Raw genomic sequence first — 17,795 nt, forward strand, 5'->3', positions numbered from 1 at the left:
CAAGTTACGACAAAGATTTTCCATCATGTTAAAGTAGAATATGTCACGAAAAAACAATCTCGGAATCAGAATGATAACTAAAAGCATCCCAGAGTTATTAATGTTTAAAGTGACAGTGGTCAGATGTTCCAAAAACGCTCTGTTCCTAAGGTGTAAAATGGCCTGGTCCTTAAGGGGTTAAAGAAGCCAGTATCTTTATCAGGCATTTAGGCTATACTTTGGGTGGCCTTTCGGCCCAGTGCCAAAATGTTATCTTGTTATCTATTATTTTCTCCCTTATTTAAACAGTATAGGGACTGTCACCATGGTTGAGTTCATCGTGCTAAGGAGATGGGTACCTCAAAAGGAAGGGACAGAATGTTGAGGGACTACCAGCATAGGATGGACACCACAGTGACCCCCCGATCTACGATGGCCCCGACATACGATCATTTCAACATGCGATGGCCTCTCAGAGGCCATCGCATGTTGAAGGCAGCATCAATAATGCTTTTGTATGTCGGGGCCATCGCATAAACGGCTATCCGGCAGCGCAGACTGCTTCAGCTGCCACCGGATAGCCGTTTACGGTGCGCCGTGTGCCCTTACGATCACTTACATGTCCTTGGTGCTCCGGCACGTCCTCTTCGGGGGCCCCTCCTACGTCGGCGCTCTTCTTTAACGTCATCATGTCGTCACGCACGACGTCCCGTCATCCAATAGGAGCGGTGTGCGTAGCGGCGTGCGTAGCAGCGTGCGTAGTGACGTGATGGCGGCGACGGAGAGCGGGGATCCCGGGCAGCAGAGACGTCCGGAGCGACCGGGACACGGCGACAGCGATGGAGGGCGACATCCAGGGTAGCGGTGATGGGTCCGGACCGGCGGGGACACGTGAGTATTACCTCCTATACTTTACATTGCACGGATCCCTCAACATACGATAGTTTCAACAAACGATGGTCCATTTGGAACGGATTACCATCGTATGTTGAGGGACCACTGTATTCTCTTTTTTTACTACAACTACTACTAGCCAGAAATAAGTACCCCCCCCCCCCCCTTATTTGACCATCACTCACAGGTTACATACCTCTGAAGATTCCTTTGTAGATCTTTTAATAGCTTGGCATTCTGGTACGGCAGGTGCACCAAGGCCTCACTTATATAAAATAGTTGTATGGGTTTGCAGACATCCAGATGCTTCTGCAAGAGGAAGAAAGTTCTAAAGGAGGAAACAAAAATTGCTCATGAAATACACATTCACACTATTGCTTCACATGTTAAGTGCTCACTGCAATGGGACAGTAAGTGCCTCTGTATGGCCAATTAACCAATGATCCAAGATACTATCATTAAGGAGTACTCCGCTGCTAAGCGTTTGGAACAAACTGTTCCGAACGCTGGAGCCGGGAGCTTGTGACGCCCCTGCCCCCTCATGACGTCACGCTCTGCCCCCTCAATGCAAGTCTATGGGAGGGGGCGTGACGGCTGTCAAGGCCCCTCCCATAGACTTGTATTGAGAGGGCAGGGCTATGACGTCACTAGCTCCTGGTGCCGGCTCCAGCATTCGGAACAGTTTGTTCCAAATGCTGAGCTGCGGAGTACCCCTTTAACTAGTGACTTATGTAGGTAGTTTATTCCTGTACAGGTTCCTGGGCAGCTCATAATAACCACTACTTGAGACCTTGGTAATATAAAAAAGTGACCTGCATGTAGACCACCATGGATCTCCAAAACAGCAAGGACATGATTAATCCCCTTAAAGACCAAGCCCATTTTGACCTTAAGGACCAGCAATTTTTCACAAAATTTTCAAAATCGGAATTTTTCACAGACCAGTTCAGTTTTGAAATGGATTTTAGGGGTCTTCATATTAGAAATACCCCATAAATGCCCCATTTATAAAACCTTCACCCACAAAGTATACAAAATGATATTCAGAATGTTTGTTAACCCTTTAGGTGTTTCACAGGAAGTAGAAAATTCAAAATCTAAATTGTTTACACTAACATGTTCTTGTAGACCCAGTTTTCAAATTTTTACAAGGGGTAAAAGGAGAAAATGCCCCCCAAAATGTGTAACCCAATTTCTCTCGAGTAAGGAAAGGGCTCAGAAGCGAAGGAGCGACAATGGGATTTTGGAGAGTGAATTTTGCTGAAATGATTTTCAGGGGGCATGTCGCATTTAGGAAGCCCCTATGGTTCCATAACAGCAAAAAAAACAAAAAACACATGGAATACTATTTTGGAAACTACACCCCTCAAGGCACGTAAAAAGGGGTACAGTGAGCCTTAACACTCCACAGGTGTTTGACGACTTCTCCTTAAAGTCGGATGTGTAAATAAAAAGATAAAAATTTTCACTAAAATGCATTCCCCCCCCCCCCCCAAATTTACTGTTTTTACAGGAGGTTTAGGAGAAAATTCCCCCAAAATTTGTAACCCCATTTCTGCTGAGTATGTAAATACCCTATATGTGGATGTAAAGTGCTCTGCAGGCGAACTACAATGCTCAGAAGAGAAGGAGCTTTTGAAGAGAGAATTTTTTTTGGAATGGAAGTTGAGGGCCATGTGCGTTTACAAATCCCCCCCCCCCCCCGTGGTGCCAGAACAGTGGACCCCCCCACATGACCCCCATTTTGGAAACTACACCCCTCAGCGAATTTTATAAGGGGTGGAGTGAGCATTTACACCCCACTGGTGTTTGACAGACTTTTGGAACAGTGGGCTGTGCAAATGAAAAATTACATTTTTAATTTTCACGGACCACTGTTCCAAAAATCTGTCAGACCCCTGTGGGGTGTAAATGCTCACAGTACCCCTTATTATATTACGTGAGGGATGTAGTTTCCGAAATGGGGTCACATGTGGGGGGGGGGGGGGTCCACTGTTCTGGCACCATGGGGGCTTTGTAAACACACGTGGCCTTCAATTCCAGCTAAATTCTCTCTCCAAAAGCCCAATGGTGCTCCTTCTTTTCTGAGCATTGTAGTGCGCCTGCAGAGCACTTTACATCCACATATGGGGTATTTACATACTCAGAAGAAATGGGATTACAAATTTTGGGGGGGCTTTTTTCCTATTACCCTCTGTGAAAATATAAAATTTGGGATAACACCAGTATTTTAGTGAAAAAATAAAAAGGTTTCCTTTTCAACAAAAATGCTTTAAACACCTGTGGGTAGTTAAGGCTCACTATATCCCTTGTTACATTCTGTAAGTAGTTTCCAAAGTAGGATCACATGTGGGTGTTTTCTTTTTCTGTTTATGTTCTGTGCAAATCACCTCAAATGTACATGATGTGCTGTCACTCCTGAGCCTGGTTGTGCGTCCATAGAGCATTTTACATCCACATATGGGGTATTTCCGTACTCATAGGAAATTGTGGTACAAATTTTGGGGGTCTTTTTTTCCTTTTACCTCTTGTGAAAATTAAAAGTATGGGGCAACACCAGCATGTTAGTGTAAGACATTTTTTTACACTAACATGCTGGTGTAGACCCCAACTTTACCTTTTCATAAGGGGTAAAAGGATAAAAAGCAACCAAAATTTGTTAGGCAATTTCTCCCGAGTACAGAAATACCCCATATGTGGCCCTAAACTGTTGCCTTGAAATATGACAGGGCTCCGAAGTGAGAGAGCGCCATGTGCATGCTGAAGGTTGTAGTTATGCAACAGCTGGTTGCAAAACACTGAGAGTTTGTTACTTAACTCAGTCTTTCCAAACCCATGTGCCTCCAGCTGTTGCACAACTACAACTCCCAGCATGCATGGTGTGTCAGTGCATGCTGGAAGTTATAGTTTTGCAACAACTGAAGGCACATGGGTTGGGAAACACTGAGTTAGGAAACAGACAATGTTTCCCAACCAGTGTACCTCCAGTTGTTGCAAAACTACAACTCCCAGCATGCCCAGACAGCCGAAGGGCATGCGTGGAGTTGTAGTTTTGCAACAACTGGAGGAGAACAGTTTGGAGACCACTGTGTAGTGGGTGTCCAAATTGTAGCCGTCCAGATTTTGCAAAACTTCAACTCCAAGCATGCCCAGACTGCCCAGGCATGCTGGGAGTTGTAGTTCGGCAACATTTGATGGGCGAGATGTTACAGAACTACAACTCCCAGCATGCCTGAACTGTCTGGACATGCTGAGAGTTGTAGTTTTGCAACATTTGGAAGAGCACAGATTGAAAACCAAGGCACAGTGGTCTCCAAACTGTGGCTCTCTAGATGTTGCAGAACTACAACTCCCAAAGGCTGTCTGGGCATGCTGGGAGTTGTAGCTTTGAAACTCCTAGAAGCAGCAGTGAAGGTCACTTTACAGCGATCTTCACTGCTACCTCTGATGCTGACGCAACCGCTGCCTCCTCCACTTGCCTGCCGCCCCTGCCTCCTCCACTTGCCTGCCGCCCCTGCCTCCTCCATTTGCCTGCCACTGGTCCCTGCTGCCTGTGCCGGTCCTGCGGTACGTCCCCCCCACAGCCCTCGGGGTCATCTTCCCCCGCTCTGCCCAGACTTCCAGGAGCGGCCAGAGCTGGGGGGATCTGAACTTTAACCCCCCAGCCAGCTGACACACTGTCATCAATCAAGACCTGTGATGTGGGGAGAGGTCACTGGGGACCACCCCGATGACTCATGGTCCAGAAAGCATGAAAGTAATAACAGGTTCCCTTTAAATGTAGCTTCTTTTGGCCAATCTATATGGTCAAGAGCCAAGGAGAATAAGTGATTACTACACAAAACACCAATTGCCATGTCTGTGGCTGAGAAAAACATACAATTTTAGAAAAAAAAAGTATTGTTGTGAAACCAAAAATATTACTTTTGGATGAGCGCACTATTTTTGCATTCCGTTTCTACCATTGCCTTCAGGACAACAAGTAGCTGGCTCAGATTCATCTCATCAATGATGGTCAGCAACTTTTCTTCAAGTCTGCAAAAAGATAAATATCTATGAATAAGTCTGGGCCATAAAAAGTCCTTAGTTAACCTATGTAAAGACATTTATGTATTAAAATGACTTAAAGAGGACCTGTGGCCTCCCCCAAAAAATTAGATTTTACTATTATTAAATAGCTTATGGTGTCCTAGTCACACACCTTCATACAGTTTCTTGATACGCCTTTCTGTTCCTGAGATATGAGGGTTTATAGTTTGTCCGACAATTCAGGGAATCAGTCAGATTGGCGTGAACATATAATGGGAGTGACTATAAGGTAATGGGTGGGATCATACAGTCAGATGGGCGTGAACATATAATGGGAGTGACTATAATGTAATGGGTGGGATCATACAGTCAGATGGGCGTGAACATATAATGGGAGTGACTATAAGGTAATGGGTGGGATCATACAGTCAGGGGGCGTGAACATATAATGGGAGTGACTATAAGGTAATGGGTGGGATCATACAGTCAGGGGGCGTGAACATATAATGGGAGTGACTATAAGGTAATGGGTGGGATCATACAGTCAGGGGGCGTGAACATATAATGGGAGTGACTATAAGGTAGTGGGTGGGATCATACAGTCAGATGGGCGTGAACATATAATGGGAGTGGCTATAAGGTAATGGGTGGGATCATACAGTCAGATGGGCGTGAACATATAATGGGAGTGGCTATAAGGTAATGGGTGGGATCATACAGTCAGGGGGCGTGAACATATAATGGGAGTGACTATAAGGTAATGGGTGGGATCATACAGTCAGGGGGTGTAAATGTTGTACAACAGGGGTATATGTGCCTAATACACATCCCCTGACTATATACTGTAATCCAACCTACTACTGCCACCTGCTATTGAAGATCGGCTTAATTTGAATAAATGGGGCAGAGCCACAAGACCAGACACAGCCCATGGGCAAATCCCTTTAACCCCTTAATCACTATGCAATTTTTTTTCTCGTTTTTAAAATCCTTGCCTTACAAGAGCCAAAACTTTACTTTTTCATTAATTGAGCCATACAGGGGCCTTTTTTTTTTTTTTTTTGCAAGACCTGTTCTATTTTTCAATGGTACCCTTCATTTTGCTATACAATGTATTGTAAAATATATATATGTATATACTGTGTATATATTTGTGCAGTGCAATTCAGCATTTTTTCCAGGAGGTGTTTGTTTTCACACGATTTACTGTACAATAAAATCACCTGTTAACTTTATTCAGTAAGTAAGCACAATTACAGTGATAACGAATTTATATAGTTCTGTAAATAACAGTGGTCAAAATAAAATATATATAAAATAAATAAAAAAAGAACATCTATATTATATTTTGCCACCGATAACGTCTTAAATTTTTCCATCTATGGCCCTGTGTAAGGTCAGGAAGGCCTTAGTCATACGATGACTATGACTAAGGCTTTCCTGTGAGGCCGAAACGCGTCACCTGTACCTGAGTCTGCATTATGTCCTGTGTGGCTTGTGAATAAATTAATCGTTCCTGAGTCTTTTGTGCTAGACATTCTTCCTCCTTTTGCATTCACCTGGGGCGAGGTTCACACTTGGTCCGTGCCGCATGTGGGGTGAGCTGAAGCACTACACGTTTTTGTTATTTTATATTAGTGGTTTGGACATTTCTACATTCAATTATATATTTAAATTTATATATTTTTAGTTTAGATTATTTCATTTAATGTAAAGTTAACGAAAGTGACTTTTTTTATTTTTTTTTATTTGGGCTTTATTTTTTTTATGTTTTTTACATTAAATTGTACATTTTAAGTTTCCTTATGTACAGTATGTTGAAGAACCCTATGTATTACAGTTTGCTGTCAAACTGAATGTTTCCTATTACACTTCAGCAACAAAAATAGCACCAGTCTTCTATATGCTTAGATGCCATGTCTGCCACCAGCAAAGTGCGCCTGTGCTGGTGCACATACAGTGGGGATCAAAAGTTTGGGCACCCCAGGTAAAAATTTGTTTTAATGTGCATAAAGAAGCCAAGGAAAGATGGAAAAATCTCCAAAAAGGCATCAATTTACAGTTAGACATCTAACTTTTGTTGAGATATTATAAGAATGTCTAATCTGTAATTTGATGCCTTTTGGAGATTTTCCATCTTTCCTTGGCTTCTTCATGCACAATAATACAAATTTTTACCTGGGGTGCCCAAACTTTTGATCCCCACTGTATATGTGAAGCCTCAGTGGATTCACACTCATCATACAGATCAGAGCCGCTTGCGCTGAGGACCTGTGTGTCAATCACACAGCGGTCCCAGCGCTCACTTACAGGGATAGGTGAGGCAGAGGCGGAGCATTGCCTATCCAACTGTTGCTGACCGCACAATAAAACTATTTTCTGGCTGATAACGAGGTGATAAAGAGGCTGCATTGCAGTTGTTATCATCTATACTATCATGGTACATGGTCTGGAGGGTACAATATCCATGACATCCAGGAGTAATACAGTGGTCCCTCAACTTACAATGGCCTCAGGTTACAATATGTTCAACATACAATGGTCTGGACCATTATAACCTGAAATCATACTCACCATACAATGCTACGGACAGTCCGGATCTGCAAAAAATGTAAATGGCTGAAAGAACTGACCAATCAGAATGGATATATTATTGGTGAATCAATTTGTGTTACTGAAGTGTATGCACTTGCTGGCTATCTGGTGGCGCCCCCTACAGTACAGGGAGGTATTACATGTTCTGTACTATTTACCTGTGCCACTGTTAACTGCTCCTTTGGACATCAGGTGAGGGCGGCTCCATTTAACTTTTTTGGGACACTGCGTGTACTGTACAGGACCCTGAAGAAGCTTCTGTCCTCTACATAGACAGTGATTACAGCTCCCAGCAGATCTTTATTAATTTTATATGTAAAGATTTGCTTTATCTATATTAGTTATCTACTTATTATTCTTTAATCCTCACTTTTTCCTATTTTTGGATGACATTTTGGGGCTTAAGAACCAATTACCAGGTTTCCATAGAGTTATGGTCTCAACATACAATAGTTTCACCATACAATGGTCACCATGGAACTAATTAATATTGTAACTTGAGGGAACACTGTACACAGATGACATTTACTACATATAAAGCAGGATCAGCTCCTAAATCTGATCCATACCACCCCACCACACTTCCAATATAGGGATTTGTCAGAATGTGTGAAAGGGTCATACATACAAAGATGAAGTTGGTCTGTAATATTGAACTGCAACTAATTTCCACAAATACATTTTCTATAAATGTTGTCAGATTTCCAATAACAGAAGCCTCTGAGCAGGGAGTATGAGTCCTTTGAAGAAAGAAAGTACGGAGGGTCCAGCACTTCGTTGCAAGCAGCTTTATTGAAGATACATCACACCATAAAAACGACAGTCAGTCAGACATGTTTCGACCTGGTCACCGAGGAAGAGCGCTTGCGCTCGAAACATGTCTGACTGACTGTCGTTTTTATGGTGTGTTGTATCTTCAATAAAGCTGCTTGCAACGAAGTGCTGGACCCTCCGTACTTTCTTTCTTCAATATTGGATGCCTTGCCGGGCACCGGTCCGAGCACCGTACATCAGGGAAGGTGAGCTGGATCACTCACTTGATAGTATGAGTCCTTTGTAGGGCACTTTTGTTCTGGAAATGAGTGGTGGTCCAGGATCAAAGGCTTTAAAGGAGTACTTCAGCCACAGACAACTTATCCCCTATCCCAGCGGATGGACCCCCGGCGATCTCCCGTACAGGGACCCGGAACTGCCGCGGCTCTGCGCGGCTAATGTTTGTGTTGTCGACCTCACTTGACAGACACGCCCCCTCCATTCAGCTCTATGGGAGAGGCACAAATGCTGCAACTCCGCCTCTCCCATAGAGATACATGAAGGTTGCGTGTCGACCGCATAGGGAGAGCCGTGGCAGAGCCTGGGCCCTATACAGGAGATTGCAGGGGTGTCCCAGTGTTCGGACCCCCCCACGATCAGACACTAATCCCATATCCTGCGGATCCTAGGGGATAAGTTGTATAAGGCTGAAGTACTCCTTTAAAATGTACCTGTCATTATAACAAACTTCTGACATGTCACAGTGAAATGTAAGGAGTTTGTATCGCTGGGGGTCCACGTGCTAAGACCCCAACAATCAAAAGAATGAAGGGGCATGAACTGTACCCCTGAATATCTTATCAGTCTATAGAACTTTTGGCAATTCCGCATCCTATAGACTTCCATTGTAGCTGTACACCACTGTACGGAGATGAAGGGGCACAGGATCTGCATCCGTACGCTTCTGCCCCTTCGTTCTAACAAACGGTGAACACCTGGACCTTCACCGATACAAACTAGATCTAAAATGTTATAATGGTAGGTACACTTTAACAACTCATAATGCAGCAAAACTATATTTTTATATTTAAGAATTTTTTCTTATAGTGAATATATAGAGAAAAGGAGTAATTTATATGAGAGACATTTATGCTTTCTTACCTGACTACACGACAAGAATCCATTCTACTTAAAGCATCAAACAGATCTACAAAAGTCTCAGGGTCATCACAGGTTTTCATCATTTCCACAAGTCTTGGCTTTGCCATCATAGGGAAGTCCGATTCTTTTAATCGCAGGTGTTGGTACAAGCTAGTAAGACTGGATAGGTTTTTGGCATCCATTGTATCTATACACTCTTTAAAGAACTTGTCATATTTCTCCAGCAGAGAGACATAAGTAAACTTATATTTGTAGAAAAGTCTCATCACCCTGAAGGCATGTCTGACACCGGACAGATCCAACGTGTGGAGGACGGATTCTGTCTTTTCCATCAGTCGTTCCTGCAGGATTGGTGAGCTCGCTGCTTGCAGGCAGACCAGGAGCGAGGACAGTGTCCTGGAGAGGATAGAACAGTGTTATGTTTGAAATAGAAATAAAATAATGTTGTACCCACATATACAGGGTATTCAAGGCAATAGTAATGACAAATATTTATGGTACTTATTATTTTACAAATGAGTTGTGTCTCAAGTTTTAATCGATAGGGAACCAGATGCTGAGACTCCAACCAAATGCAGACAAAAGAGGCAGAAATTACATGCTGCTGACTGGAAAGCTGAGTGTGTGGTGTGCTAAATCCTAGAAAGTATCAGAGACCGTATCTGAATCTGTACACCATGTACTTGTATCTGAATCTGTACACCATGTACTTGTATCTGAATCTGTACACCATGTACTTGTATCTGAATCTGTACACCATGTACATGTATCTGAATCTGTACACCATGTACTTGTATCTGAATCTGTACACCATGTACATGTATCTGAATGTGTACACCATGTACTTGTATCTGAATCTGTACACCATGTACTTGTATCTGAATCTGTACACCATGTACTTGTATCTGAATCTGTACATCATGTACATGTATCTGAATCTGTACACCATGTACATGTATCTGAATCTGTATACCATGTACATGTATCTGAATCTGTACACCATGTACATGTATCTGAATCTGTACACCATGTACTTGTATCTGAATCTGTACACCATGTACTTGTATCTGAATCTGTACATCATGTACATGTATCTGAATCTGTACACCATGTACATGTATCTGAATCTGTACACCATGTACTTGTATCTGAATCTGTACACCATGTACATGTATCTGAATCTGTACACCATGTACATGTATCTGAATCTGTACACCATGTACATGTATCTGAATCTGTACACCATGTACTTGTATCTGAATCTGTACACCATGTACATGTATCTGAATCTGTACACCATGTACTTGTATCTGAATCTGTACACCATGTACATGTATCTGAATCTGTACACCATGTACATGTATCTGAATCTGTACACCATGTACATGTATCTGAATCTGTACACCATGTACTTGTATCTGAATCTGTACACCATGTACATGTATCTGAATCTGTACACCATGTACTTGTATCTGAATCTGTACACCATGTGCTTGTATCTGAATCTGTACACCATGTACATGTATCTGAATCTGTACACCATGTACATGTATCTGAATCTGTACACCATGTACTTGTATCTGAATCTGTACACCATGTACATGTATCTGAATCTGTACACCATGTACATGTATCTGAATCTGTACACCATGTACATGTATCTGAATCTGTACACCATGTACTTGTATCTGAATCTGTACACCATGTACATGTATCTGAATCTGTACACCATGTACATGTATCTGAATCTGTACATCATGTACTTGTATCTGAATCTGTACACCATGTACATGTATCTGAATCTGTATACCATGTACATGTATCTGAATCTGTACACCGTGTACATGTATCTGAATCTGTACACCGTGTACTTGTATCTGAATCTGTACACCATGTACATGTATCTGAATCTGTACACCATGTACTTGTATCTGAATCTGTACACCATGTACTTGTATCTGAATCTGTACACCATGTACATGTATCTGAATCTGTACACCATGTACTTGTATCTGAATCTGTACACCATGTACATGTATCTGAATCTGTACACCATGTACATGTATCTGAATCTGTACACCATGTACTTGTATCTGAATCTGTACACCATGTACTTGTATCTGAATCTGTACACCATGTGCTTGTATCTGAATCTGTACACCATGTGCTTGTATCTGAATCTGTACACCATGTACTTGTATCTGAATCTGTACACCATGTACTTGTATCTGAATCTGTACACCATGTACATGTATCTGAATCTGTACACCATGTACATGTATCTGAATCTGTACACCATGTACATGTATCTGAATCTGTACACCATGTACTTGTATCTGAATCTGTACACCATGTACTTGTATCTGAATCTGTACACCATGTACATGTATCTGAATCTGTACACCATGTACATGTATCTGAATCTGTACACCATGTACTTGTATCTGAATCTGTACACCATGTACATGTATCTGAATCTGTACACCATGTACATGTATCTGAATCTGTACACCATGTACTTGTATCTGAATCTGTACACCATGTACTTGTATCTGAATCTGTACATCATGTACATGTATCTGAATCTGTACACCATGTACATGTATCTGAATCTGTACACCATGTACTTGTATCTGAATCTGTACACCATGTACATGTATCTGAATCTGTACACCATGTACATGTATCTGAATCTGTACACCATGTACATGTATCTGAATCTGTACACCATGTACTTGTATCTGAATCTGTACACCATGTACATGTATCTGAATCTGTACACCATGTACTTGTATCTGAATCTGTACACCATGTACATGTATCTGAATCTGTACACCATGTACATGTATCTGAATCTGTACACCATGTACATGTATCTGAATCTGTACACCATGTACTTGTATCTGAATCTGTACACCATGTACATGTATCTGAATCTGTACACCATGTACTTGTATCTGAATCTGTACACCATGTGCTTGTATCTGAATCTGTACACCATGTACATGTATCTGAATCTGTACACCATGTACATGTATCTGAATCTGTACACCATGTACTTGTATCTGAATCTGTACACCATGTACATGTATCTGAATCTGTACACCATGTACATGTATCTGAATCTGTACACCATGTACATGTATCTGAATCTGTACACCATGTACTTGTATCTGAATCTGTACACCATGTACATGTATCTGAATCTGTACACCATGTACATGTATCTGAATCTGTACATCATGTACTTGTATCTGAATCTGTACACCATGTACATGTATCTGAATCTGTATACCATGTACATGTATCTGAATCTGTACACCATGTACATGTATCTGAATCTGTACACCGTGTACTTGTATCTGAATCTGTACACCATGTACATGTATCTGAATCTGTACACCATGTACTTGTATCTGAATCTGTACACCATGTACTTGTATCTGAATCTGTACACCATGTACATGTATCTGAATCTGTACACCATGTACTTGTATCTGAATCTGTACACCATGTACATGTATCTGAATCTGTACACCATGTACATGTATCTGAATCTGTACACCATGTACTTGTATCTGAATCTGTACACCATGTACTTGTATCTGAATCTGTACACCATGTGCTTGTATCTGAATCTGTACACCATGTGCTTGTATCTGAATCTGTACACCATGTACATGTATCTGAATCTGTACACCATGTACTTGTGTCTGAATCTGTACACCATGTACATGTATCTGAATCTGTACACCATGTACATGTATCTGAATCTGTACACCATGTACATGTATCTGAATCTGTACACCATGTACATGTATCTGAATCTGTACACCATGTACATGTATCTGAATCTGTACACCATGTACATGTATCTGAATCTGTACACCATGTACTTGTATCTGAATCTGTACACCATGTACTTGTATCTGAATCTGTACACCATGTACTTGTATCTGAATCTGTACACCATGTACTTGTATCTAAATCTGTACACCATGTACATGTATCTGAATCTGTACACCATGTACATGTATCTGAATCTGTACACCATGTACTTGTATCTGAATCTGTACACCATGTACTTGTATCTGAATCTGTACACCATGTACATGTATCTGAATCTGTACACCATGTACTTGTATCTGAATCTGTACACCATGTACATGTATCTGAATCTGTACACCATGTACTTGTATCTGAATCTGTACACCATGTACATGTATCTGAATCTGTACACCATGTACATGTATCTGAATCTGTACACCATGTACTTGTATCTGAATCTGTACACCATGTACATGTATCTGAATCTGTACACCATGTGCTTGTATCTGAATCTGTACACCATGTACTTGTATCTGAATCTGTACACCATGTACATGTATCTGAATCTGTACACCATGTACTTGTATCTCAATCTGTACACCATGTACATCTGAATCTGTACACCATGTACTTGTATCTGAATCTGTACACCATGTACATGTATCTGAATCTGTACACCATGTACATGTATCTGAATCTGTACACCATGTACTTGTATCTGAATCTGTACACCATGTACTTGTATCTGAATCTGTACACCATGTGCTTGTATCTGAATCTGTACACCATGTGCTTGTATCTGAATCTGTACACCATGTACATGTATCTGAATCTGTACACCATGTACTTGTATCTCAATCTGTACACCATGTACTTGTATCTCAATCTGTACACCATGTACTTGTATCTGAATCTGTACACCATGTACATGTATCTGAATCTGTACACCATGTACATGTATCTGAATCTGTACACCATGTACTTGTACTTGTATCTGAATCTGTACACCATGTACTTGTATCTGAATCTGTACACCATGTACATGTATCTGAATCTGTACACCATGTGCATGTATCTGAATCTGTACACCATGTACTTGTATCTGAATCTGTACACCATGTACATGTATCTGAATCTGTACACCATGTACATGTATCTGAATCTGTACACCATGTGCTTGTATCTGAATCTGTACACCATGTACATGTATCTGAATCTGTACACCATGTGCTTGTATCTGAATCTGTACACCATGTACATGTATCTGAATCTGTACACCATGTACATGTATCTGAATCTGTACACCATGTACTTGTATCTGAATCTGTACACCATGTACTTGTATCTGAATCTGTACACCATGTACTTGTATCTGAATCTGTACACCATGTACTTGTATCTGAATCTGTACACCATGTTGAAAGCCTAATTGGCTGCATTTGTGGGAGTGGCGTGGGGTATAAAACTACACCTCTCCCACAGGTAGGGGCGTGTGTATCATTGGCAGTAGTTCTCTTGTAGGCTACTGTATTAGGTCTCACGTTCCTGGAGAGTTAGTTGGTGGTTTCTGTGACGGTCCTATCCCCCGTCCTCTACGAGGTTTTTCAGGTAAGCGCCGGTTCCCGGCCTCTATGTGTCCTGTCTATGCAACCCCACTGCTCCCTGTCTACGTTGTTCTGGGGCAGGGTACTGCTCTCCTCGCCAGGGCCGCCCTCCCCCCACGTTCCTGGGCCCTCCCGTCGGCTTTGCTGCCGCTCCCGGGAGTCCGGGTTTCCCCGGTCAACAACAGGGCTCCGCCCCTACCTGGTTCTCCTTCGGCCTGGTGGCGCCGCTGGCCCGAGGCGGGGAGACGTCATCGTGCTGGTCCCGCTGCTCCGTTCCCTCACGCCGCTCGCTGGCTCCGGTCGGCGGCATGGCTGGGGGGGGCAGGGTTTCGCGGCGCCAGCGGATGGCGTCACTCCCCCGGCGCCGCCTCGCGTCACTCACCGAGGGGAGGCCAACACGGGCGCCGATCGGTGTATCCGTCCCGTCGGGCCTCGCGCTCCTTCCCCTCTCCGGTCTCCCGGCGTCTCCTAGACATGGCAGGGAGACAGGAGGGGTGGGGCTCCGGGGTCACGGTGGGCGGGGCATGCGCCCCGGGCCCAGGGAAAATAGATATATACATGTATAATGTACATAAAGGGGAGGAGTTTTGTTTTGGGGTATTGCTGCATATGGGGGTCTCCCCTGGGAGACAGGGCATGTAAAATACTATAAAACAAGAGGGAAAAGGCATGTATGCACTCTCCTGGGGCAGCACATAAAAAATCCAGGGTGCCACTTCTCGCCTTGGCCACCTGCACAGGGCCTCAGTGAGTTCAGTGAGCGCAGGGCTTCACGCCCACTCAAAACACCGGTCTCCATGGCAACGGGCCCACGACTCATGCATGCTCCACGTTGTTGCTCAGTTCCCATGGCTACCAGACCTCACCAGTGGCTCCCTTCAGCTCAAGGCAGGGAGAGAATTGCGTACTCACACTGTACCACTCGTAATTTCCATTTTCACGGTTGCTACTGGAGACCGCATCTACTATGCTTCCAAAATGTCATTTCTGTGATTTCTTTCCCCCCTCAGGTTTGTCTAGTTGGTGGTCGGTGATTAGGTTCCCTTCTAAACGTTTTCCTCTCAGCTTGCAGCTCGAGGTACAAAAAAAAAAAAAGGAGGGGGGGGGGAATACATATTATATACACATACACACGTGCAAACCCACAAACTCACGTCCCGTGATCCACGTTTCTGACATCCACGGGTATACTCCCCGATGTCATGCATGACGCTGCTACTGACATTCCGTCACAGCCACGCGCGTCCTCACGCACACCTGCCACTCGGCTCTCGATCTGACTCTGCTTCAGTCGGGGCATGGCATTCATGTTGTACCTGACTCATTCAGCGCAACATGTCATTAAACTAGGCGGAGGATCACCTTTTGTCTGACACGTCTTCAGCGGGGTCCTCTGCGTGTGCCGTTTCTGACTCTTCTTCAGCGCAAACGGCATACACATAGTCACTACAGTAATTACTTTCTTCGCCACCCACACCCTCTAGTTGTTACTCAGTACACCACGCTAATTGTCTCATATAATATTCACAGCTGTATCAGGTCGTGCCGCCAAGGCTGTCGCGTTGTCCCTACAGCTCAGGACAGCAGCAGGTCAGTTCCTGTGTCTAGTAGCTAGGTGAAGTTGAGTTAGTTGCAAATTCATCAGTCATTTTTCTTTTCCCCACCGGCACCCTTGAGGAGGAGTTAAGGCGAAGGGACTTCCCCTTCCCAGCCTCTGCCAGGAAGGGCGAACTGTATAACCTGCTCACTGCCGACCAAGCCCCCAGGGGCAGTCAGGAAGCTTTCCAGGCTCAGGCGTCAAGCGCCTCGCTGTCCCAGCTTCATACTATGATGGCAGACGTCCTAGTGTCAGTCGCTGGCTTCCAGGCCAGACTGGACCTTATGGACACCTCCAAGAGTAGCAAATCTGCTCCCACTACGGCAGCTCCCACGGCTTCTACCTCACAGGCTACGCCTACAGGTACGCCACAACTCCCACCCAAAAATCACCCCAGCGCATCTCATCTCGGCGCCCATTAAAAAAAAAAAAAAAAAAATGACATCCTAGAGGGCAAGGATGTCAACCTTGCCTCCCTTCTAATCGCTACGACAGACATCAAGGACACCAAGACTGTCGCCTGTGGTGAGCTGGCGGTGACATTCAAAGCAAGGACGCCAGGCTCAACAGGTCCTTGAACGTCACCGAATTCGTCCTTGCATTCGGCCTCTTTTAGGGACGTCATCTGCTCGGTCAGCCCTAGCCGCAGGGTTGAGTTAGACCTGTATCTGCACAGAGTTATCCAGATGGCTCATAAATACGGGGGCACTACGTTTTATGATTACCACAAATCCTTCTCGGCCAAAGCAGCGGCAGCTTACGCAGAATTTAACTATATAACTAACTTGGGGGGTTGTTGATACGGAGCTCTATTGCGATCACTTCGCAGGCATGAAAGCTCCGTCCTGCGCTGTGTGCGGACTCACCTCCCACTCAGCCAACTGGTGTCCTAGGAGCAGCGACCCAGGGGAGTCTAGCTCCAGCAGGGGCCCCAGCTCCCACGCCTCTGCTCCTCAGAGGAACACAGGCGCTCTAGACAGGCTGGGCAGGCCTGCAACAACTTCAATCTCTTTTCCTGTCAATACAGCAACTGCAGACTCCTACACATATGTCTCACCTGTTACAGAGCTCACTCCAGCTCAATCTGCTCCCAGAGGGGCTCTCAGGCGTGACTAGGCGTGGTCCAGGTGCAGGTCCTGGCCGGGGTCCTCGCCTGTCACCCTGATCCCAACTGGGTCAGTTGGTTGGTGTCTGGGTTCTGTGACGGATTCCACACAGGCTTGGTCGCCCTCCCACAGTGTACTTATGAATGTCACAATTTGGTGTCAGCCCTTGCTGACACAGAGGCGGTGTCCAGTCTGATCATGTCAGAGCTGGAAAAAGGATTCATGATCGGTCCTTTTGACACGCCTCCT

The 17,795-nt window shown here is 43.9% G+C and overlaps 1 protein-coding gene across 5 annotated transcripts in view; it reads right to left on the bottom strand.

Annotated features, from left to right (window-relative positions):
• LOC130284625 (FAST kinase domain-containing protein 1, mitochondrial-like) overlaps positions 1-17,795 on the bottom strand; it is a 66,734-nt gene that overhangs the window by 25,575 nt on the left and 23,364 nt on the right. For 4 of the 5 annotated variants that reach the window (XM_056535144.1, XM_056535147.1, XM_056535145.1 and 1 more), the window contains exons 5-7: positions 9,412-9,807; positions 4,798-4,908; positions 1,070-1,201 (exon numbers count right to left, since the gene is read on the bottom strand). In XM_056535144.1, coding sequence (XP_056391119.1) covers positions 1,070-1,201; positions 4,798-4,908; positions 9,412-9,807 — 639 coding nt within the window. Of the gene's footprint in view, positions 1-1,069; positions 1,202-4,797; positions 4,909-9,411; positions 9,808-15,042; positions 15,192-17,795 lie in introns of those variants that run through there. The other variant, XM_056535148.1, reaches the window with a different exon arrangement.

Source organism: Hyla sarda, chromosome 8, assembly GCF_029499605.1.
Source record: "Hyla sarda isolate aHylSar1 chromosome 8, aHylSar1.hap1, whole genome shotgun sequence".
Lineage (NCBI taxonomy): Eukaryota > Metazoa > Chordata > Amphibia > Anura > Hylidae > Hyla > Hyla sarda.